This window comes from Equus przewalskii, chromosome 9, assembly GCF_037783145.1.
Source record: "Equus przewalskii isolate Varuska chromosome 9, EquPr2, whole genome shotgun sequence".
NCBI lineage: Eukaryota > Metazoa > Chordata > Mammalia > Perissodactyla > Equidae > Equus > Equus przewalskii.
Window position 1 is genome coordinate 25,585,390 of NC_091839.1, and position 23,369 is coordinate 25,608,758.

Consider the following 23,369-nt stretch of genomic DNA (forward strand, 5'->3'; position numbering starts at 1 on the left):
TGAGCCATCGTGAAAGGGAGCTCTCAGTGGTGTTCCTGTCATATTAGTCAGAATGAAGAAATGAAGAGTGTGTCTCACGTGTCTCTCTGAACAGTGAGGAAAGGCCTTCCTCTCCCACTCACTCTCTCCAGCAACACTCTGCCAACCCCCTTTCCACCTTCTCCCTCCACCCCTCCTCTGAGTGTCAGTTAGAAACTCAGAGGCACTCCCTTGTCCCTGTCTTCCTGCCCCTCCTGATTGCTAAGACTTCAAGGTGACGTTTGACCTTCTCTGCCCCACATCTGGGCTCCTGAGGGCATTGGGGCCATCGTGTGTGTGATTGGTGCCACTGCAGAGTCATTCTGTCTCCCCTCTATTGGTCCCTTGAGCTGTTCAGCCAGCCTGTGCGTGTCCATATATAGGTCATCATCAGCCCCTCAGAGTCTGTTCCAGGCCTTCTGCCCTCTCCTCAATCCCACATCTGCACTTGAGTATCTCATAGTCACCCGAAGTCAACATGCCTGGCAAGGAACTCGTAATGTTGCTCGCTCCTCCCACCTCTTGAGCTTGAGTGAGTGGTTAGAAGCAGGTTAGAGACTAGATACAGCCTCACAGAATTTCTCCTACTTCCACCTCCATCCCTCCCTACATCCGGCCATCCCCAAATCCTGTCCATTTTACATCATGTACGTCTCCTGAATCCATCACTTGTACCACTTCCATGAGATCTGTCCCCACACTCTCAATCCGAGCTCTCGTCATCTTTTCCCTGGGGGTGCTAATCGTCTCCTAACTGGTCTGTCCATCTACTCTGTGCCTCTGGTCAGCTCTGTGTCCTGCACAAGCCAGCCCAGGTGCTCAGACTTTGTTCCAAACAGTTACCACTTCTCCAGCTACAGATGTCTCAGTATCTGGCCACTAATGTGTCAGCTAGTTTTCATGTTGAAAGTGAAGTCTACCTCCTTCTACTGCCTGATCCTCAACCCTTCCACACTCTTTAGAATCTTTTCCTTTCTTTTCTTTATTTGTTAAAGATTGGCACCTGAGCTAACAACTGTTGCCAGTCTTTTTGGTTTTTTTGTTTGTTTGTTTGTTTGTTTTCCCCAAATCCCTCCAGTGCATAGTTGTATATTTTAGTTGTGGGTCCTTCTGGTTGTGGTGTGTGGGATGCCACCTCAGCGTGGCCTGATGAGTGGTGCCGAGGATCCGCACCCAGGATCCGAACCATTGAAACCCTGGGCCACCAAAGCAGAGTGCGTGAACTTAACCACTTAACCTCATTTAGAATCTTGTGTCTGGGGGCCAGCCCTGTGGCCTAGTGGTTAAGTTCAGTGCACTCTGCTTCAGCGGCCTGGGTTTGGTTCCCAGGCACGGACCTACAACACTCATTGGCAGCCATGCTGTGGCAGCAACTCACATACAAAATAGGGGAAGATTGACACAGATGTTAGCTCAGCTGAATCTTCCTCAAACAAAAGGAGGAAGATCAACAACAGATGATAACTCAGGGCAAATCTTCCTCACCAGAAAAAAAGGATCTCATGTCTGTGGCTTCTCTTTTCAGCTAGTGGAAGAAGTCTTGCCCTTGGCCATGGCCAATTCTGACACCAGCATCTAGAAATCACCTTTTCATGGAAATACTTGCTTCACTTATATTCTGCTTGTTTTGCAGCTTCATCCTTTCCCTAGTCAATATAAAATGTGCGCAAGTTCCTTACATTTGAAGAAAAAAATTAAAAATGGTCCTGTCTCATGTTGTATTCATCCACTTTTTAGGGCATTTAATTTTTCACATCTTTTCACTCTCACAAACAGTGCTGCCAAGAACATTCATGTGTATTGGTCATGTTGCATATGACTAGAGGTGTCTTTTGATGTTTCTCAAAGTCAAATTGTTGGTATAGGCTATGCAGATTTTGAAGTTTACAAGATACTTCTCATTTTTTCCAAAGGAACTATACCAATTTACACTTCTCCCAGCAAAGAGTGGAGGTTCTTTCGGCCTATACCTTGCCCAATGCTTGATACTATGAGACTCTTCAATTTTTGACAATCAAGTGGACACAAAATTCTACCTCATATGGTCTTGATTTGCTTTTCCTTTACTGCTAAGGAACTTTAGCATCTTATCATATGATTTTGGGCCAGTCTGTATTTTCTTCTTTAAAATGTCGATATCTATTTTTCTATTAACTTGTTTGCATTTTCTTTTTGATTTGTAGGGATTCTTTGTACGTTCCTCATATCATCGTGTGTGTGTGTGTGTGTGTGTGTGTGTGGGGTAAAAATACACATTACATAAAATTTATCATCTTAGCCATTTTTAAGTGTACAATTGAGTGGTATTAAATATGTTGATGTCATGCAACCATCACCACCATTCATCTACATAACTGAAACTCTTACCCATTACACAATAACCCCCCCATTTCCTTAACACCATCCCCCCCCCAGCCCCTGGCAACCACAGTTCTACTTTCTGTGTCTGATTTTGACTAAGTACCTCATATAAGTGAAATCATGCATTATTTTTGTGTGTGTGTGACTGGCTTATTTCACTTAGCATAATGTTCTCAAGGCTCATCCATGTTGTGTAGCATGTGTCAAAATTTCCTTCCTTTTTAAGGCTTAATAATATTCCATTATGTACATACGCCACATTTTGCTTATCTGTTTATCCCTCAGTGGACACTTGAGTTGCTTCCATGTTTTAGCTATTTTGAATAAGGCTACTATGAATATGGGAGTAAAAATATCTCTTTGAGGCCCTGATTTCAGTTCTGTTGGTCATATATACAGAACTTCAATTGCTGGATCATGCGGTAATTCCATTTTTAATTTTTTTTTTTTTAAAGATTTTATTTTTTCCTTTTTCTCCCCAAAGGCCCCCGGTACATAGTTGTATATATTCTTTAGTTGTGGGTCCTTCCAGCTGTGGCATGTGGGACGCCGCCCCAGCATGGCCTGACGAGCCCACACCCAGGATCCAAACTGGCGAAACCCTGGGCCGCTGCAGCAGAGCGCGCGAACCCAACTACTCGGCCACGGGGCTGGCCCCTCCATTTTTAATTTTGTGAGAAACTGCCATACAGTTTTCCACAGAGACTATACCATTTATATTCCTGCCAACAGTGTACAAGAGATTCAATTTCTCCATATCCTCACCAACTTATTTTCTGTGTTTTTTAATAGTAGCCATCTTAATGGGTGTGAGAAGATCTCTCTTTGTAGTTTTGATTTGCATTCCCTAATGATTACTGATGTTGAACATCTTTTCTTGTGCTTGTTGGCCATTTGTATATCTTCTTTGGAAAAATGTCTATTCGGGTGCTTTGGCCATTTTTGAATTGGATTGCTTGTTTTTTCTGTTACTGAGTTTTAGTTCTCTATATGTCCTGGATATTAATCCCTCATCAGACATGATTATCAGATATTTTCTCCCATTCTTTGGGTTCCCTTTACTCTGTTGGTAGTGTCTTGATGCACAAAGTTTTTTTAATTTTCATGAACTCTGATTTGTCTATTTTTTCTTTTGTTACCTGTGCCTTTGGTGTCATATTCGAGATATCATTGCCGAATCCAATGCCATGCCTAGGTTTTCTTCTAAGAGTTTGATAGTGTTAAGTCTTATATTTAAGTCTTTGATCTATTTTGAGTTAATTTTTGTATAGGATATTAGATAAGGGTCCAGTTTCATTCTTCTGCATGTAGGTTTCCAGTTTTCTCAGCACAATTTCTTAAAAAAACTTCTTCTCCCCGTTTAATGGTCTTGGCACTCTTGTCAAAAATCATTTGGTGGTGTATGTGAAGATTTATTTCTGGGCTCATGATTCTATTCCCTTGGTCTGTTTTTCTTTCTGTGTGCCAGTTCCACACTGTTTGATTACTGTAGGTTTGTAGTGAGTTTGAAATAAAGAATTTTGAGTCCTCAAGCTTTGTTCTTCAAGATTGTTCTGGTTCTTCAGGATCCCTTGAGATTCCATATGGATTTTAGGATGGATTTTTCTATTTTTGCAAAAAATGTCATTGGGATTTTGATAGGGATTGTGTTGAATCTATAGATCGTTTTGGGTGGTCTCAATATCTTAACCATATTGTCTTCCAGTCCATGAAGATGATATGTTTCCACTTATTTACATATTCTTTAATTTCTTTCAGCAATGTTTTGTAGTTTTCATTGTACAACTCTTTCACTTCATTGTTTAAATTAGTTCCTAAGTATTTTATTTTTTTTATGCTATTGTAAATGGAACTATTTTCATAATTTCCTTTTCAGATTATTCATTACTATATATAGAAATCATGCAACTGATTTTTGTGTTGACTTTGTATCTTACTACATTGTTGAATTCATTTATCACTTCTCACAATTATTTTGTGGCATCTTTAGAGTTTTCTACATATAAGATCATATCATCTTATGATGATAAGAAACAAAGGTAATTTTACTTCTTCCTTTCCAATTTTGATGTATTTTATTTCTCTCTCTCTCTCTCTTTTTTTTTTTGTGAGGAAGTTTGGCCCTGAGCTAACATCTGTAGTCAGTCTTCCTCTTTTTGCTTGAAGAAGAGTGGCCCTGAGCTAATATCTGTGCCTGTCTCCCTCTCTTTTGGATGTGAGACCCATGAACCCTGGGTGCTGAGCAGAGCATAGAAACCCAACCACTGGGCCGGCCCCTTATTTCTCTTTTTATGCCTAATTGCTCTGGGTAGAACTTCCAGTATTATGTTGAATATAAGTGGTGAAAATGGGCCGGCCCACTGGCACAGCGGTTAAGCTCTCATGTTCCACTTCGGTGGCCTGCAGTTCACCAGTTGGGATCCCGGGTATGGACCTGCACTGCTTGTCAAGCCGTGCTGTGACAGGCGTCCCACATAGAAAGTAGAGGAAGATGGGCACGAATGTTACCTCAGGGCCAGTCTTCCTCAGCAAAAAGAGGAGGATTGGTGGCCGATGTTACCTCAGGGCCAATCTTCCTCAAAAAAAAAAAAAAAAGTGATGAAAACAGACATCCTTTCCTTATTCCTGATCTTGGAATAAAAGTTTTCAGTCTTTCACCATTGAGTATGATGTTTACTGTGGATTTTTCATATATGGCTTTTATTATGTTGAGGTAGTTTCCATCTGTTCTTAGTTTGTTGAGTGTTTTTATTATGAAAGGGTGTTCAATTTTGTCAAAAGCTTTTACTACATCACTTGAGATGATCATGTGTGTTTTTTCCTTCATTCTGTTAATATGGTGTGTTACATTGATCAATTTTCATATGTTGAACCATCCTTGCATTACAGGAGTAAACCCAACTTGATCATGGTGTATGATCCTTTTAATGTGCTGAGTTTGATTTGCTAATATTTTGTTGAGGATTTTTGCGTTAGTGTTCATGAGGGATATTGGTCTATAGTTTTCCTTTCTTGTGGTGTCTTTGGGTTTGTTATCAGGGTAATACTGCCCTCAGAATGAGTTAAGAAGTGTTTCCTCCTCTTCAATTTTTTGGAAAAATTTGACAAGGACTGGTATTATTATTTTTAATTAGTGTTAGTTGTTAGTTCTTTTCAAATATTTGGTAGACTTCACCAATGAAGCCATTAAGTTGAGGGTCTTTCTTTGTTGGGAGACTTTCCATTACTGATTTAATCTCCTTCCTAGGTATAGATCTATTCAGATTTTCTATTTCTTCATGATTTAGTCTTGACAGGTTTTTTGTTTCTGGGAATTTTTCCATTTCATCTAGGTTGTCCAATTTTTTGGTGTACTGTTGTTCATATACTCTCTTAGACCTCTTTTTTTGTTTCTGTAGAATTGACAGTAATGTCCACACTTCAATTTCTGATTTTAGTGTTTTGGGTCTCTTGTTCTTAGTCCATCTAGCTAAAGGTTTGTCATTCTTGTTGATCTTTTCAAAGAACCAGCTTTTTGTTTCATTGATTTTCTCTATTTTTCTATTCTCTGTTTCATGTATTTCTATTCTAATCTTTATTATTTCCTTCCTTCTGCTAGCTTTGGGTTTACTTTGTTCTTTTCCTCCCTCCTTAAGTTGTTAAATTAGGTTGTTGATTTGAGATCTTTTTGTTTTTTAATGTAACCATTTGTAGCTATAAATTTCCCTCTTAACACTGCTTTTACTTCATCCCATAAATTTTGGTATGTTAAGTTTTCATTTTCATTAGAAACAAATTATACTTTGTATGATATCCTTTTAAAATCTCTCAAGACTTAATTTATGGACTAACGTATAGTCTATCCTGGAAAATGTCTCGAGTACACTTGAGAAGAATGTGTATGCTATTGTTGGGTAGAATGTTCTGTATATGTCTGTTAGATCTAGACAGTTTATTATGTTGTTTAAGTCCTCTGTTTCCTTACTTGTCTTTTGTCTGGTTGTTCTATTCATTATTGAGAGTAGGGTACTGAAGTTTCCATCTCTTATCATAGATCTGTCTCTTTCTCCCTTCCATTCTGTTGGGTTTTGCTTCATGTATTTTGATGGTTTGTCATTAAGTATGTAAGTGTTTACCACTGTTATATCTTGTTGCTGAATTATACCTTTTCTAATTGTCTCTCATAATCTTTTTTGATTTAAAGTCTATTTTGTCTGATATTAATAGAGCCATCCCTGCTCTTTTTTAGTTAGTATATGGATGGAATATCTTTTTTCTTCTTTTCATTCTCAATCTATTTGTGTCTTTGGATCTAAAGTGAGTCTCTTGTAGAAAGCACATAGTTGGATCATGTGTTTTTATCGTTTTGCCAATCTCTGTTTAATCCATTTACATTTAAAGTAACTACTGATATGGAGAGACTTCTGGCATTTTTTTTAAATTAGTATTACATATGGAAAGAGCTTAGTTTCTTTTTCTTGGAAAATTGGCCCTGAGCTAACATCTGTTGCCAATTTTCCTTTTTTTTTTTTTTTGTTCCCCCTTTTCTCCCCAAAGCCCCAGTACATAGTTGTATATCTTGGTTGCAGTTCATTCTACTTCTTCTATGTGGGATGCTGCCACAGCATGGCTTGATGAGTGTGGTGGAGGTCTGCACCCAGGATCTAAACCAGCAAACCCTGGGCCACCGAAGCGGAATGTGTGAACTTAACCACTCGGCCATGGGGCCAGCCCCGGTCATTTTGATATTTGTTGTCTATATGTATTATAGCTTTCTTGTCACTCATTTTCTACATTATTGTCTTCTCTTGTGTTTAGTTGACTTTTTCAGTAAAACATTTAGATTTCTTTTTCATTTCCTTTTGCATATACTGTATGGCTAATTTCTTTCTGGTTACCACGGAGATTACATTTAACACTTAAAGTTATAACACTAACTTGAATTTATATTAGCCTAACTTTAATAACATAAAAAATACTCCTTTGAAAACCTCCATCCCTACCTCTTTCAGTTATTCATGTCACAAAATTACATCTTTATATATTGTATACCCAAAAACTTAAACTAATAACTCTCATAAATATATTAGTCTCTTAAATTATGTAGGAAACTACATGTGAAGTTGTAAACTAAAGTTACAATACTACCAGCTTTTAGACTAATAATTTTTTAAAAATTAGTCTCTTAAATCATATAGAAAACAAAAAGTGGAGTTATAAACCATTGTTACAGTAATACTAGCTTTTATAATTGCCCATATATTTACCTTTATTGACATTTTTATTTCTTCATATGGTCTTGAATTACTGTCTAGTGACCTTTCATTTCAACCTGCAGGACTCTTGAGAATTTCTTGCAAAGCAGGTCTAGTGGTAACAATCTCCCTCAGCTTTTACATATGGGAATGTCTTAATTTCTCCCTCACTCTTGAAGAACAGTTTTGCTGGACATAGGATTCTTGGTTGGCAGTTTTTTTCTTTTATGTTTGCTTATGTTGACCCACTGCCTTCTGGCCTCTCAAGTTTCTGATGAGAAATCTGATAATCTTATTGAGGAATCCTTGTATGTGACAATTTGCTTTTACTCTTGCTGTCAAGATATTTTCTTTATCGTTGGCTTTCATAGTTTGATTATAATTTTTCTCCATGTGAGTCTATTTGAGTTCATCTTGGAGTTTATTGAACTTCTTTGATGTCTTTCATCAAATTTGGGAAGTTTTCTGCCATTTCTTCAAATATTCTCTCTGAACCTTTCTTTCTTCTCCTTTTGGGACTGCCACAATGAGTTTATTGATTTGCTTGATGGTGTATTACAGGTCCCTTAGGCTCTGTTCACTTTTCTTCAGTCTTTTTTTTTCCCCCTCTTCCTCAGACTCAATAATGTCCAGTGTCCTATTTCAAGCTTACCGATTCTTCTTCCTGCTCACATCTTCCTTGGAATCACTTGTTTATTTTTCATAAGTTATTGTACTTTTCTGCTCCAGATTTTCTTTTTGGTTTGTTTTGTTTTTCTACCTCTTCATTGATATTTCCCCTTTGTTTATACATAGTTTTTGTCACTTTCTCCATATCTTCCTTTAGCTCCTTTAAGATGCTTGTTGTTAAGTCTTTCTCTCGTAGATCTGCATCAGGTGTTTTTTAGTTTTTGGAGGGGTTGCAAACATGAGTTACCACGTCCTCAGGGACTCGTTACCTTCTTGGTTTTGATGTATGGTAAGACATACATGAAGTATTGCCAACCTAGGAGTTTCATCTGGCTTCATAGTCCAGAGATTTACTGAGTCTCATTGTATATGCACAGTTGATTGAATCATTGCCTACAGGATTCAATCTCCTGTCCTCTTTCCATCAGCTTAATTGTTATCTTATGGCTCAAAACCCCAACCCTCTAATCACATGGTTGATCTTTCTAGTGTGGCCAAGCCTTGCTCTGAATTATCTCTTCAGCATAAACTATCTGGGGACCCAAATGAGTTACCTGTTTGCATAAATATCTGGTCTGGAATTGACTGTGTCTCCTCTCCAGCACTCTCTCCCCTAACCCAGCCTCTCCTCCTAGCTCTCACTTTCAAGGTGTCAACAGTTCAAGGACCAGGCAAGAAGAAGATTGCTATCCTGGGATTGAGAGGTAGCAAAACACAGTAGACACAGAGGCAGTGTTTTAATCTTCACTTTCTTCACAGAAATGCGGATTTTGTTTCTTCTGTTTTGGCATTACTAACAGGCCCTGTTGTGTTTTGGATTTCTTTCAGGTGATAAAGGAAAACCCAAGATCACAGAACCTACCAGTTGTGAGCCAGCCCAGTCTGAAGGAGCCTTACTCCAGCAACAACTAACACAAGGAGCCCCAGGGGACTCCCAGGTGGGCCAAACCAAGGATCAGGATGGGCCATCGGAAATGCAAGAAGGACACTTGAGACCAGGGATAGACCCCCAGAGGAAGAAGCTCTCTGGGAAAATGAGCCCTGAACATGATGGTTTAGGGACAGTGGATGGTGTCTGTTCATGGATTGTACAGGAGCCAGTCCCTCTGGGAGGTGCTGTCCTTGACCATGACTCCTGTGGATCAGGTAGAGATCCCGTGATTCGGGAAGAGGAAAACATCTTTAAATGCAATGAATGTGGGAAAGTTTTTAACAAGAAACGCCTCCTTGCTCGACATGAGAGGATTCACTCTGGAGTGAAGCCCTATGAATGCACAGAGTGTGGGAAAACATTTAGTAAGAGCACTTACCTCCTTCAACACCATATGGTCCACACTGGGGAGAAGCCCTATAAGTGCATGGAGTGTGGGAAAGCCTTCAACCGCAAGTCACACCTTACACAACACCAGCGGATTCACAGTGGAGAGAAGCCTTATAAGTGCAATGAATGTGGAAAAGCCTTCACCCACCGCTCCACTTTTGTCTTGCATAACAGGAGCCACACAGGAGAAAAGCCCTTTGTGTGCAAGGAATGTGGAAAAGCCTTCCGAGATAGGCCTGGTTTCATTCGACACTACATCATCCACAGTGGTGAGAATCCCTATGAATGCTTTGAATGTGGCAAGGTCTTCAAACACCGGTCATACCTCATGTGGCACCAGCAGACTCACACTGGGGAGAAGCCCTATGAGTGCAGTGAATGTGGGAAAGCCTTCTGTGAGAGCGCAGCCCTCATTCACCACTACGTCATCCACACTGGGGAGAAGCCCTTTGAGTGCCTGGAGTGTGGGAAGGCCTTCAACCACAGGTCATACCTCAAGAGGCACCAGCGGATTCACACTGGGGAGAAGCCTTATGTATGCAGTGAATGTGGAAAGGCCTTTACCCACTGCTCCACTTTTATCTTGCATAAAAGGGCCCACACTGGAGAAAAACCTTTTGAGTGCAAAGAATGTGGGAAAGCCTTCAGCAATCGGGCAGACCTCATTCGACATTTCAGCATCCACACTGGAGAGAAGCCGTATGAGTGCATGGAGTGTGGGAAGGCCTTCAACCGCAGGTCAGGCCTCACGAGGCACCAACGGATTCATAGTGGAGAGAAGCCCTATGAATGCCTCGAGTGCGGGAAGACCTTCTGCTGGAGCACAAACCTGATTCGACATTCCATTATCCACACTGGAGAGAAGCCCTATGAGTGCAGTGAGTGTGGAAAGTCCTTCAGTCGAAGCTCATCCCTCACTCAGCATCAGAGGGTTCATTCTGGGAGAAACCCTGTCAGTGTAACAGAAGTGGGAAGACCCTTCCCAAATGGGCAATCCTCGGTCAACCTCCAAGAACTCCTATTGGGGAAAGACTTTTTGAATGTAACCACTGAGGAAAATCTTTTGCCAGAGGAAACATCTTACTCAGAATCTGATCATTCATACCAAAGAGAAACCCCTCAGTTTTCTTCTCTGTGAGAAACCCTGTTGCAGGATATCAGTTGTCATCTGAAGAGTCATACTGGAAATTGACCCAGCCTAGAGCCTTATTCCATGTCTGAGATTCATCCAGGAGAGAGACCCAGTGGTTATTATGCACTAAGGAAAACCTTCAGCTACATCTTTCTCCTTAGTTTACACTGCAGTGTTATCTCAGGAATTTTCTTTTTAAGAAGAAGGAAGAGACTTACAAGAGAAAATGACCTGCAAACACAGTTTCTTTCTGACTTCCTTGCCAAGCCTATGGCACTTTGTCATGGATCCCTTAGTTTACTTTGTAGGAAGAGAGTTTGTTTCAGAGATAAAGGACCTAGACTCTTTATGTGTTTGGTATATACGTTAATTGCTGTCCAGCGTGAGGCGAGTTAGACAGTGGAGGGCAGGTCTGGAAACTTTCATTGAACATCTTTCTTCTAAAACATTGTCTCTACTCTTAAGGAGCTTAATTTTTGTGAGAAGTATGAAGGCTTGAGCCATCAAATACCTTTATATTTGAGGAGATAAGAGTACACATATGAATGGGCACATTTTACTGCATCAGTTAAGACTGTTTAAGGCTTTGATTTTTAAAAAACAAACCTTTTCTTCATGTGGTTTTAAAGAACTGATAATCAGACTTTTTCTTGATCCTGTTCTATTGGTTTATTTGATTGCTGTAGCTATGTGGTAAATCTTTTAATTGAGTAAGGCAATTCATCTCTCTTTAATCTTCCTATTTAAAGTTAGTTTAATACTGCTAGTTATTTTGAATTTCCATATAAAGATTGAATTAGCTTGTCTATTTTTACAAAAATCTTTATCAAATTTTGATAGAAATTGAGTTAAATTGTAGATCAGTTTTTTGAGAATCAGCATCTTTACTGTGTTGAGTCTTCAAATTCATAAACTCGGTATGTCTCAGCATTCATTTAAATATCACTTGATTTATTTCATTACTGTTTTGTAAATTTCAGTAATAGGTCCTGTACAATTTTTGTAAGCTTTATATCTAGGTATTTCTTTATTTTGAGTGATTATAAATAGCATTGATTTTTAAAATTTCAATTTTCGCACAACCTTTGGTAGTATACAGAAATACAGTTATTTTTTGGATGTTATTTTGGTATCTTGCAATCTTGCTGAACTGTAGCCTTTTTTTTTTTGATAATATGCTTGGGATTTTCTACACAGAAATAACGTGCAAATAGAGACAGTTTTATTTCTTTCTTCCCATCCATATACCTTTTTTTTTTCTTGTCTTAGTGTACTGGCTAGGATTTCCAATATGACGTTCAGTAGTAGTAGTGAGAAAGGATATCCTTGCCTGGTTCCTCGTATTACAAGGAAAACATTCAGTTTTTCATCATTAAGTATGATGTTAGTTGTAAGGCTTCCTTCATAGAGGTTTCTTTTTAAGTTTAGAAAGTTTCCCTCTATTCCTGATTTGCTGAGATTTGTTATTGTGAATGGGTGTTGAATTTTGTCAAATGCGTTTTCTCTATCAGTTGATAAGATCATGTTTTTTTTTCTTCTGTAGCCGGTTCATATGATGTGTTACATTTATTTGAATTTTGAATATTGAACCAGTTTTGTATCCTTGAACTAAGTCCCACTTGGTCATGGAATATAGTTATTTTTATATATTATATTGCAGTATCCAGTATGCTCGTATTTTGTTGGGGAAGTTTTCCTCTGTTTCATGAGTGATCATGGTATGCATTTTTCTTTCTTACTTTTGTTCATTCTTTTTTTTGTACTGTCATTGTCTAGTTTAGTGTCTAGATGATACGGGCCTCCCAACATGTGTTGAGAGGTGTTCTTTCTTCTATTATTTGGAAGACTGTGTAGAATCGGTTTTATTTGTTTTAATGTTTGGTAGCATTCTCCAGTGAACCATTTAGGCCTGGAGATTTTTCTTTTGAATGCTTTTTATTTATTTATTTTATTTAATATGTATAGAACTATTCAGAGTATTTGTTTCATATTGGATGAATTTTCATAGTTTATTCTTTTCTAGGACTTGTTCCATTTCATCTAAATTTTCTGATTTGTTTTGAGTATTCCTTTATAATCCTTTTAATGGCAGCAGAATCTGTACTTATATCCCACGTTTTATTCCTGTTGTTGGAAACATGTCTTCTCTGTCAGTCTTCTGAGACAGTTCTCAATTTTATTCACTGTTTTAAAGAACCAGCACTTTATATTATTGTTTTTTTTCTCTGTTATCTTTCTGTTCTTAATTTCACTGATTTCTCTTCTGATCTTTATTATATCCTTTCTTCTACTTGTTTTGGTTGTATTTTGCTCTGTAGTTTCTTGAGATGGTTGCTTAGTTTTTTTAATTTTGTAATGTAAGCATTAAGTTCTATAAATTTTGTTCACAGCACTGTTTTAGCTTCATCTCACAAGTTTTAATACATTTTAATTATATTTCATTCAGTTCTATTTCTTTATTTGAGACTTCCTCTCTAATCTGTGGATTATTTAGTATTGTTTAATTTCCTAGTGTTTGGAGTATTTCATGCTTTTTGTTATTGATTTCCTGTTCGTTTTACATTTGATCTGGCTGTTTAAATTTGCTGAGATTTGTTTTATGACCCAGGATATGGTCTAGCTTGATGAATGTTCTGTAATTCTGCTTGAAAAGAATGTGTAATCTACTGTCTTTGGGTGGTGTTTGTATCAATGTCTACACAATCATGTTGGTTGATGATGTTATTCAGATTTTCTATATCCTTGCTGATTTTCTGGCTAGTAATTCTATCAATAGCTGAGAGAGGGGTGTTGAAGCCCTGCCCTGTAATTCTGGAATTATCTGTTCCTCCTTTAAGGTCTGTCAGTTTGTGTCTCATGTATTTCAAAGCTCTGTTGTTTGGTGCGTACACTTAGGATTGCTATGTCATCTTGATGTATTGACCCTGTTATCTTTATATAATGTCCCTTTTTGCCCCTGTAATTTTCTTTGCTTTGAAGTATACTTTATCTGATATTAATGTAGTTACTACTGCATTTTGTAGTTGACGTTTGCATGATTTATATTTTTCCATAATTTTATTTTCAACCTTATTTATATTGTTACATTTGAAGTAAGTTTCTGGGAATAGCATATAGTCGGGGTTATGCTTTCTTTTTATACATTTTACCAATTTCTGTTTTTAAATTGGTATATTTAGACCATTTAAACTTAAAGTAATTATTGATATGATAGGGTTTGAGTCTCCCATTTTATGATTTGTTTTTTGTGTTTGTTCCATTTATTGTTCCTCTTGTTATTTTTTTGCCTTCCTGTGGGTTACTTTAATTTTTATAATTCCATTTGATATATCTATGATGTTTTTGAGTAGATCTCTTTGTAGTTTAGTGGTTACTCTAGGTGTTATGTTGTATACACATGACATCACAGCCTTCCATTTTAGCACTTTGATGTGTAGAAACCTTACTTCTGTGGGGTCCCCTTACAGTCCCCAATCTTCAGTATTTCCTGTTCGTACACGAGCACCATACTGGACGATGTCCTCATTTTTACTTCAGCTGTCAAGCATTTTTACACATCTCATGAGAAGCATAGTTTACGTCTACTTTTACCCGTTCCATTGTTCTTTCTTCCTTTTTGAAATTCCAAGATTTCTTTTGTTAACATTTCCTTTCTTTTTTGTGAATTCCTGTGGTCTTTCTTCTAGAGTAGGTCTTCTGAGCAGATATTTCTGTTTTCCTTCATCTAAAAATGGCTTTATGTCCCTTAGTTCCTGAGGATATTTTTGTGGGACATAGGATTCGGGCTCAGCAGTTCTTTTCTTTCAGTACGTGAAAAGCATGTCATTTCCTTCTGTCCTTTTTTGTTTCAGATGAGAAATCTACCGCATTTGACCCATTGTTTTCCTATCTGTAATGCATCCTTTCTGTCAAGCTGCTTTCAGAGTGTTTTTTCTTTGTATATAGAGTTCAGAAGTTTGATTATGATGTAACCTGGCATGAATCTTTTGGGTTTATCCTGTTTAGTGTTTGCTCTGCTTTTTGAATCTATTAGTATATGCCCGTTGCCAAATTTGGGAAATTTTTAGTTATTAGTTCTTCAAATATTTTTTCATCCCTATACTTTCTCCTCTCTTTCAGGGACTCCAATAACATGAATGGTAGATCTTTTCTTGTTTCACAGGTCCCTCAGGCTCTCATGGGTTTTTCCCCCAGTCTGTTTTCTCTCTGTTGCTCAGATTGATTAATTTTCACTGATCTTTCTTTGAGCTCACTGATTCTTTTCTCTCTCATATTTAAACTACTATTGAGCTCACCCACTGAGTTTTCCTTTTGGTTTTTGATGTTTCAATTGTTTAATTTCCATTTGGTTTTTTTATATGTCTTCTATTTCTTTGCCTAGTTTATAATGCCAAAGAAGGACTCTGAGAAAACAGACAAAACTGTGTAGTCCAAAGTCATGGTTCTCCGGTGGTTTATCTTGATGTTGAAATAGAAATCCTAAGTTATTTGGAGGAATGGAAGGCCTACAGTCTTCTGTGTTGGCATCCACAAGTATTTCTAAGAACAAATCTAACAACTGAGGGTGATCCACAGATTTTCAGGGTTATGTTCTCCAGGAAAGATTTGTGTGTAAAATTCCCCAGCTCTCTATACCCTCTTACAGCCTCAAAGGAGATGGGGCCACCCCTCTGCCAGGATCACTCTTCCTCTTTATGCTTTAACACATTTCCCCTACTCTTCAACTTTCTAGGACCACTTTCTTTTACATCCCCACTGCTAGATCTTTAACATTTTCCTCTTAAGCCCCTTCTATCCTCATAATCTGTACCTATGTTCAAGTCTAGTCTTACCCCCATCCACTTTCTGCCCCGTAAGCCCATTGAGCTCTGTCTTTCTCCTTTCTCTCACAGACTCACCCTGTCTAACTGTCCTGTCCACTGTCTGTCCCCACCCCGTACTCCCTTTCACTCCACTGACTACTAAAGAATGGCCTCCACTGTCTCCTGACTTAAGCTCTTCTCACAAAGTTCCCTTTTGCATCGTGGTGGTCGCCCCTCTCCCAACTCCATTATTGGACGTTTTTACTGCTGCCTACCTCTTTGATTTGAAGATCCTTTCCTTGTTTCTGTGAGTTCCTGCCCTTCCCCTAAAGAGGTCCTATGTCTTCCTTCCATCTATTAAATAATGCTGCTTTCCAGGATCCATCTTTGGCCATTGCTTTCTCACTTGTGATGTGTGGCATGAGTGAGTTAATTCCCTCTCAAGGGATTTTACTCTTAATGGTCTACAGAGTTCCCCCAAATCCATGTCTCCAGGTTGAGCATTTCTCATGTCTGTTACCCACTGGTCACCCTTCCACACCTTCTCTGTATTCATATTCACTGAGTTTATGCACATGTCACGTGGCCATCACCATGAGGATGCACCCATAGTAATCATAAGAGCAAGCAAGCATATAGTATTACTATGTATCAGCTGTTGTTTTTGAATATTTTACACACATCAACTCTTTTAACCTTTGCAACAAGTCTTTGTAGTAGGTAATGTTATCCCCATTTTACAGATCAGAAAACTGAGGCATAGAAAAGTTAAGGGAATTTGCCAAGGAATTAGAAAGTATGAGATTAGGGGTGGGAGGCCAGTTAGGCTGGCTGCAGAATCCATGCCCTTCTCACTTTCCTGTGTTGCTTCTCATGGGATGAGTCTTTGTTTTCCTGGTCACCATTCATTTTTACTAAAATGAATCAAATAGTGCTCATTTAGCTATAACGCTTTTTCTCATTTGATGGTACATCTTGGCCGTCCCTTCAGGTTGAGTGAGATAAACCAGACTCTCTCTCTAATGGCTGCATAATCTGGTGTAACTGTGTAGAAAATGCAGATAATCTCTGCATTTGAGGTCGGGGGGAGGCAGAGAAGGGCGAAGGTGGGCATTTGGTTTTCAGCATTGTGTTTGAGGTGCCTGCAGAACAGCTCAGTGAATCCCACTATCTTCTGCCTTGTCGCCCAAGCCAGACACCTCGCAGCCATTTTTCTGTCATCATCCTGGCATCTGGCCACTCTCCCGTTCTGTTCATTTTACCTTTTTATTTTCCTTAGTAGACACTCAACAGATGTGTGTTTTAGTGAGTGGCTACACACAGCAGGATATTTTTATTACAATGTTTGGGTCCTCGCAGAATGTTTACACAAAGCTGTGAATATATTTGGCACAGTATATGACATGATTCAAAGAGAATCTACATGGGGTTTTATGGTCTGATATATAAGACTCTAAAAGTTATAATGAATGATTGTGTCAGAGGTCCTCCCAGAGGTCACCCCAGGTTTGATGATTTACTAGGAAGACTTACAGGACTCAGCATATTATCATACTCAATGACTATGATTTATTACAGCAAAAAGAATACAAAACAGATTCAGGCAAGGGAAAAGGCACAAGGACCAAAGTCCAGTGGAAACCAGAGACATGTTTCAGGAGTTCTGATGTTTAATTTAAGCTCCATCAGTGAGTTATGACAGCATGTGTGAAATGTCTACTAGGGAAGCTCATTAGAAACTCACTGCCCCAGGGTTTTTATTGGGCTCCCTTTGTCTAGAACATAACCAGAATTCTAGACCTCCAGAAGGATAGCAGGTGACCAGCATAAGCCACATGTTTACACAAACGATAGGCACACTGAGCCATTCCTTGTTTCTGGGAATGATGGGAAATCTCCCGAAATCTAAGCTTCCAAATTCCAGCCATGTGCAAACTTTGAAGCTCAAAGGATGACAGTCTAAGGCCTGCTACGTTAACTACTCTTCATAGTGATTTAAACGGTACTAAAATGTTGAGTAAGTTCAAATATCTGTAACAAATATCGAACAAGTAAGTTTGCTACAACAAAATATGTCATAGCTTTGAGGTAAAGTCATATATACATGTAAACCATTGTAACTAAAAGAATCAGTTAAATCACGATGGAAATTCTTACAAACGAAGCAGACAGGATTTAACTTAGTGATGACAAGTACAGAGAATATCTGATAAGAAAGGAGGTTGCCTCTCTCATTATCTGTATAGATATGTCTTCAAGTCATTTGACTTTTGAATATTCCCTTCATTTGCCTTTATTTCTATAAAGATGTAATGGCCAGGTCAATGCTGTGTATTTCCATTGCACATATGTCAACAATTTCTCGTCTACTCTTTGTTCCCACTATTGAAACTTGTAGCCTTTGGCTTCAACAAAAAGAATTAAAGAATATGGAGTCATAATAGTTCCTGCGTCATTAAATGTGCATCACTTGAGACTAAAGAGTGTGTTGTTGGAGGGTTAGTCACCTTCCTGGATCTGTGAGTTTCACTTGGAGGGGCGGGAGCGGGTGGCCCCAGCTGGGAGGCCCTCTACAGAGTCATGATGCTAGAAACCTATGGAAATCTGGTCTCTGGGTGTATGTACATATTCCCTTTGTCCTCACACTCCAGCCCACAGATGGCCTTTCCTGTCTCAGTTGTAGGAAGCTGAGTGCCTCTGGAATGTTCAGTGATGTCATCCGTGAGTTTCATGGGTTAAAGATTTGTAATCTGTTGGCTCACGGATATGTTACACACCTCACAATGAGATGGTCTAAGCTAAATTGTAAATGGGCAACTTTGCCTCCCTCAGAGCAGTGTCAGGAGTATCAGCCTTCTAGTCAAACTACCTGGTTATACTTCCCGGCCTTGTTCTTACCTGCTGGATGACTTTAAGGAAATTCCTGACCACTGTGCTTCCCTTTAATTAGGAAATCTATGCACTAAGCATATCTTTTTATTCTAATGTTTTGGTTCCTGGCACCTTGCTGATGCTGGAGAGACTGCTTCTCCCAGGGCTACCTACTTCCTAGAGGTAGCAAAGGACTGCCGTCTGAGCAGGCCTGTCACATGCAAACCAGCTGATCCAAAGCCCATACCTGTCAGCTACCTCCTGTCAAGGTCTCACACATGGAGCCAGTGTCTCCTTGGCCTAATCAACCAGGGCCAGCGATCAGGCAACTAAGGGCAGTTCCCACTGAAATTGTTCAAACTAGTTAATGCTGAGCCTGCTTAGCCTGCTTACCTTCCTGCCCATTCCTTTCAGTGAAAAGCACAATAAAGACCCTTGCCCATGCTTTCCCCTCGCTCCTCCTGCTTCTTGGCTGACCCTGGTGCTTCCCCATGTGACCGTGCATGGTATGGTGTTGAACTGTGAGTAACAAATTATCTTTTTGATGGCAGTCATCTCCTGATCTGTTGGCCTTACCATAAATTTATAACGATGAAACCTACAATTTAAAGCAATCCAGCTCAAAGCATTGATGTGGGGGTAAATTTAAAGAGTTTAGCAAATTGGCCATTTCTATGTCACTTCCAAAGAATGGGGTGTTAATGCACCAAGCCAGATGTGATCTTTAAGTCAGAACAAGGTGGAGAGCCCTGGACAGAGGAGGGAGCAATGCCAAGGAGGGCTGTCCAGGTGAGCAAGTAGAAACCAGGCATTCTATGGGGGCGGCCCCGTGGCCGAGTGTGTAAGTTCGTGCATTCCACTTCAGCAGCCCAGGGTTTCACCAGTTCGGATCCTGGGCGCGGACATGGCACTGCTCATCACGCCGTGCTAAGGCGGCATGCCACATAGCACAACCAGAAGGACCTACAACTAGAATATACAACTTATGTACTGAGGGGCTTTGGGGAGAAAGAAAAGAAAAAAAAAGATTGGCAACAGATGTTAGCTCAGGTGCCAATCTTAAAAAAAAAAAGACAAGAAACCAGGCATTTGAGGGACCATGGTGTTAGTAAGGTCCGAGTTATCTCCTGTGGGGTGCTATTTTAGGAAGATTGTTACAGAAGTCCTTCTCCTAGCCTCATACCTCTGAAAATGGCCAAGCTCAACTAATTAAGGCCTCCAAATACACAAACAATGCCTTCAGATGTTCTCCTTGTGTCATTTCTCCTACTTTAGGTTGAAGGAAGAAATGCCCTTCTGTGTGCTGTCTCCATTTGTTTTCCTGACCATCCTCCCTTTCACAGGCATCCTCGTCACTCTCCCTCCTCAGCTGCGTCATCTTTCATCGTCTCTGTTTGCTACTCTTGCTCTTCTTAGTTCCTTTCCCTGTCCCTGCTTTCAGTCCTCACACAGGTTCAGAGCGCTTTCTTCTCACCTTGCCCCTTGTTGTTGACAGCCAAATCACACATAAGCAGTGTCGCCTTATTTCTCTGTATTAGAGTCTCCTCTTGCCTTACACCTTAGATACCACAGCCACCTGCACACCTGTTTTTCATCTGTTTTTTGTTTTCACTCTTGCCCTTCCTGAGATCCCTCACACTTTGGCTTCAGTGACAGGCATCACCACTGTGACCCTACATCTGTGCGGAAACTGAGTTGTTTGTCTTGTCATCCCTCTCTCTGTTTAACCAAGGAGCCCCTTGGGGTTCTCTCTGTGTGTATGTAGTATTTGACTTGAGCATTACCTCTTCCTTGCTCTGTTCCTTCTCCACTTCCCAAAACCTCTACTCTGCGTCCTGAACATCCTTACTACAATTTGCCAGCCCCTACACAGCTCTTGCCAAGGTCAGCAGTGACTCCCATTAAGGCCTTGTCTTTACCTGGCTATCAGCAGAATGTGATTGTGTCGAGCACTCCGTTCTTGAAATACACTCTGTTTCCTTGGTTCTGGAACATGGAACATCATTCTCCTGGTGCTCACTTGAGCCTGCCCTCTGTCTCTCCCTGCTTTCTCTCTCTCTCTCTTTTTTTTTTTTAAGGAAGATTAGCCCTGAGCTAACATCTGCCGCCAATCCTCCTCTTTTTGCTGAGGAAGACTGGCCCTGAGCCAACATCCGTGCCCATCTTTCTCTACTTTATATGTGGGACACCTACCACAGCACGGCTTGCCAAGTGGTGCCATGTACGCACCCAGGATCTGAACCGGCGAACCCCAGGCTGCCGAAGCAGAGCATGTGCACTTGGCTGCTGCGCCACCTAGCCGGCCCCACTTTCTCTCTTTTTCCTTCTTGCTGACTCATCCATGTCCACGTACCCATTCAGTGTTGAAATTTCTAAAGACTTTGCCCTAGACCGCTTTATTTCTCACAAGGTCTCTGCCAAGCCCTCATCTGTGCCCCGGACTTCAGGTATCGTATTTGCTTTGAAGACACTGAAATTTTTTACCCCAATCCTGACTTCTCCTCGGAGCTCTGGACCTGAATTCCTGATGGTCTTCTTGCTGTCCCCACTTGGATGTTTCAAAGATGCCTTGGTCTCCATGTGATTTAATGAGATTCAAAACCGACTCCTCCCAGATTCTGATCCACTTTTAGTCTTCCCTCAGTACTACCTGTACTGTGCGGTTACCCAGGACAGAGATCCCTGACTCAGCACAATTACCTCCCTGTCCTCATCCCCATGTACAATCAGAGAGAGTTGCCACATTCACCTCTTAAATGCCACTCAAGTCTGTCATCCCTCTCATTCACTGCCTCCTCCCTAGTCCATCCAACCATCATCACCTCAACTTCTGCCTCACCTTACTAATGGGGTCTGCTTGTATCCACATTTCCTCTCTAATCCATTCTCCACACTGAAGCCAGAGATGCAGCTCAGATTTGATCAAGTACTACTCAGCCTGCCGCACTCCCTAAAGTGTTTCATGACTTCCCTTAACTCCTAGGATAAAACCAAATCCTGGGGCTGGCCTCGGGGCTGAGTGGTTAAGTTCATGTGCTATGCTTTAGTGGCCTGGGGTTTGCCAGTTTGGATCCTGAGCACGGACCTACACACCACTCATCAAGCCATGCTGTGGCAGCATCCCACATTGAAGACCTGGAATGACTTACAACTAGGATACACAACTATGTACTCAGGCTTTGGGGAGAAAAAAAAAGATCACCAAATCCTTAATGTGGCCCATCCAGGGAGCCTTACCTGGTGTGGGATGTGCCTACATTACCGCCTTTTCTCCTGCACAATTCTCAGCTCTCTTTTCACTTCCTGCTTCCCTTTCTTGTCCCTTTTTCCCACCTGCTGTGGGGCTCTTCCCTACCCACTCTGGTCCGTGAGTGAGTGCTTGTCCCTCTCATCTCAACTAGCACCTCCTCAGGAAAGCCTTCACCACAACACCCATCCAGGTCATAACTTTGCTTTTTCACAAATATATGTATATACAGTTCTTCATTCCCCAAGACAATCTTCAGGTGCGACGGTTTGCTAGAAGGATTCACTAGACTCAGAAAGTGGTTAAACTCATGCTTCCGGATTATTTCAGCAAAAGGACACAGATCAAGATGACCAAAGAGAAAAGGCACGTGGGGGAAAGTCCAGGAGAACCAAGCACAAGCTTTCAGGTGTCCCTCCCAGGGCAGTTGCATGGGGAGCCAATTCTTTCAGCAAAGATGTGACAACATTTTCAAGTGTTGCCAACCAAGGAAGCTCACCCAAGCTTCAGTGTTCAGGGTTTTCATTGAGGCGCATGGTACCTACATGACTAACCATGGATGCTCAGTCTCCAGGATCCTCAGAAGGCAAAGATGCAGTGTGGCCCAGGGCCCCAGGTGTACAAAACCCATCATTCACCAGGAGTCATACTGTTAGCATAAGTTATCTGGTCAAACTGATACAGTGGGACCCAAGGCCTTAGGCATAAAAAATCACTCTTACCAGCAAGATATTCCAAGGACTCAGGTGGGTTTCCTGCAGCTGGTAAGGGCAAGTCATTTCTTTTGAATGTGTAGCATTTGAGCAACCAATGACTGTTCATTTAACACTTTCCTGCACAATCCACTCCATTGGCCCTTGGCCGAGGCTCTGTTACAGCAAGACAACCATATTTGCCTGAGCATCTACATGTAGTAAAGTATTTCTGTAACATACACCATCGTATCATCAGGAATATGCCTAACATTTGAAGGAGGCAGTGTGGCGTACAGACATTTAAAGAAACAAGTAATCCATCCTATAAAGCCATTACTTTCATATCCACGTTTTTGTACTAATTTGATTACTTGTCCTTTTTGATCAACTGCTATTTGTACTTTGTGATAAACCACCTCCCCTGTCACTATGTTACCGCCCAAGGCGGGGCGGGGGGGGGGGGGTCCTCTGCTCACCTCAAGACATACCAATAGTCAGGAGGCAAGGTGGTAGGAGAGAAAGGGTTTCTCTCTTACAGCTTGCTGGTGATGGGGAGGAAGACGTTTCCTCTACCTGCTCTAGGTCCTTTTGGCTGGACAATGAATTAAATTCACATGACACAGAATAACAGGAGAAAATTAAACAAAGCTTTATAACATGTATACATGGGAGAGACTCAGGAAAACTGAATAACTCACCAAAATGGTGGATGCTCTCACCTTAAATACCATCCTCTGCTAAAGACAAAGGAGGAGGATGGGGGTGGAGGGAGTCAGTTACAGGAGATTACCAGAAAAGCACAGTAAACAAGAGTAAGGTTATTACATGGATTTAAGTCCTTGCCTTCTGCATTGATAAGAGCTTCTAGAGATAAGGTCATCCCCCCTTCTTCCCAGTACACAGAGGGAGACAACTTTACAGAGAGGGAGATTTCCTTTACAAATGTAAATGTCTCTTAACAAAGGGTAACTTCTACTTTTCTGACTTTCTTTCATGTTTGCAGTTTTTAAAAGTAACCA

General features: G+C 40.4%; 1 protein-coding gene across 3 annotated transcripts in view; it reads left to right on the plus strand.

Moving 5' to 3' along the window:
• Positions 1–17,980, plus strand: part of ZNF805 (zinc finger protein 805) — a 69,929-nt gene extending 51,949 nt beyond the window's left edge. For 2 of the 3 annotated variants that reach the window (XM_070633504.1, XM_070633506.1), the window contains exon 4: positions 9,111–17,980. In XM_070633504.1, coding sequence (XP_070489605.1) covers positions 9,111–10,741 — 1,631 coding nt within the window. In that variant the 3' untranslated portion in view covers positions 10,742–17,980. The remainder of the gene's footprint in view (positions 1–9,110) is intronic. The other variant, XM_070633507.1, reaches the window with a different exon arrangement.
• The last annotated feature ends 5,389 nt before the right edge of the window (positions 17,981–23,369 follow it).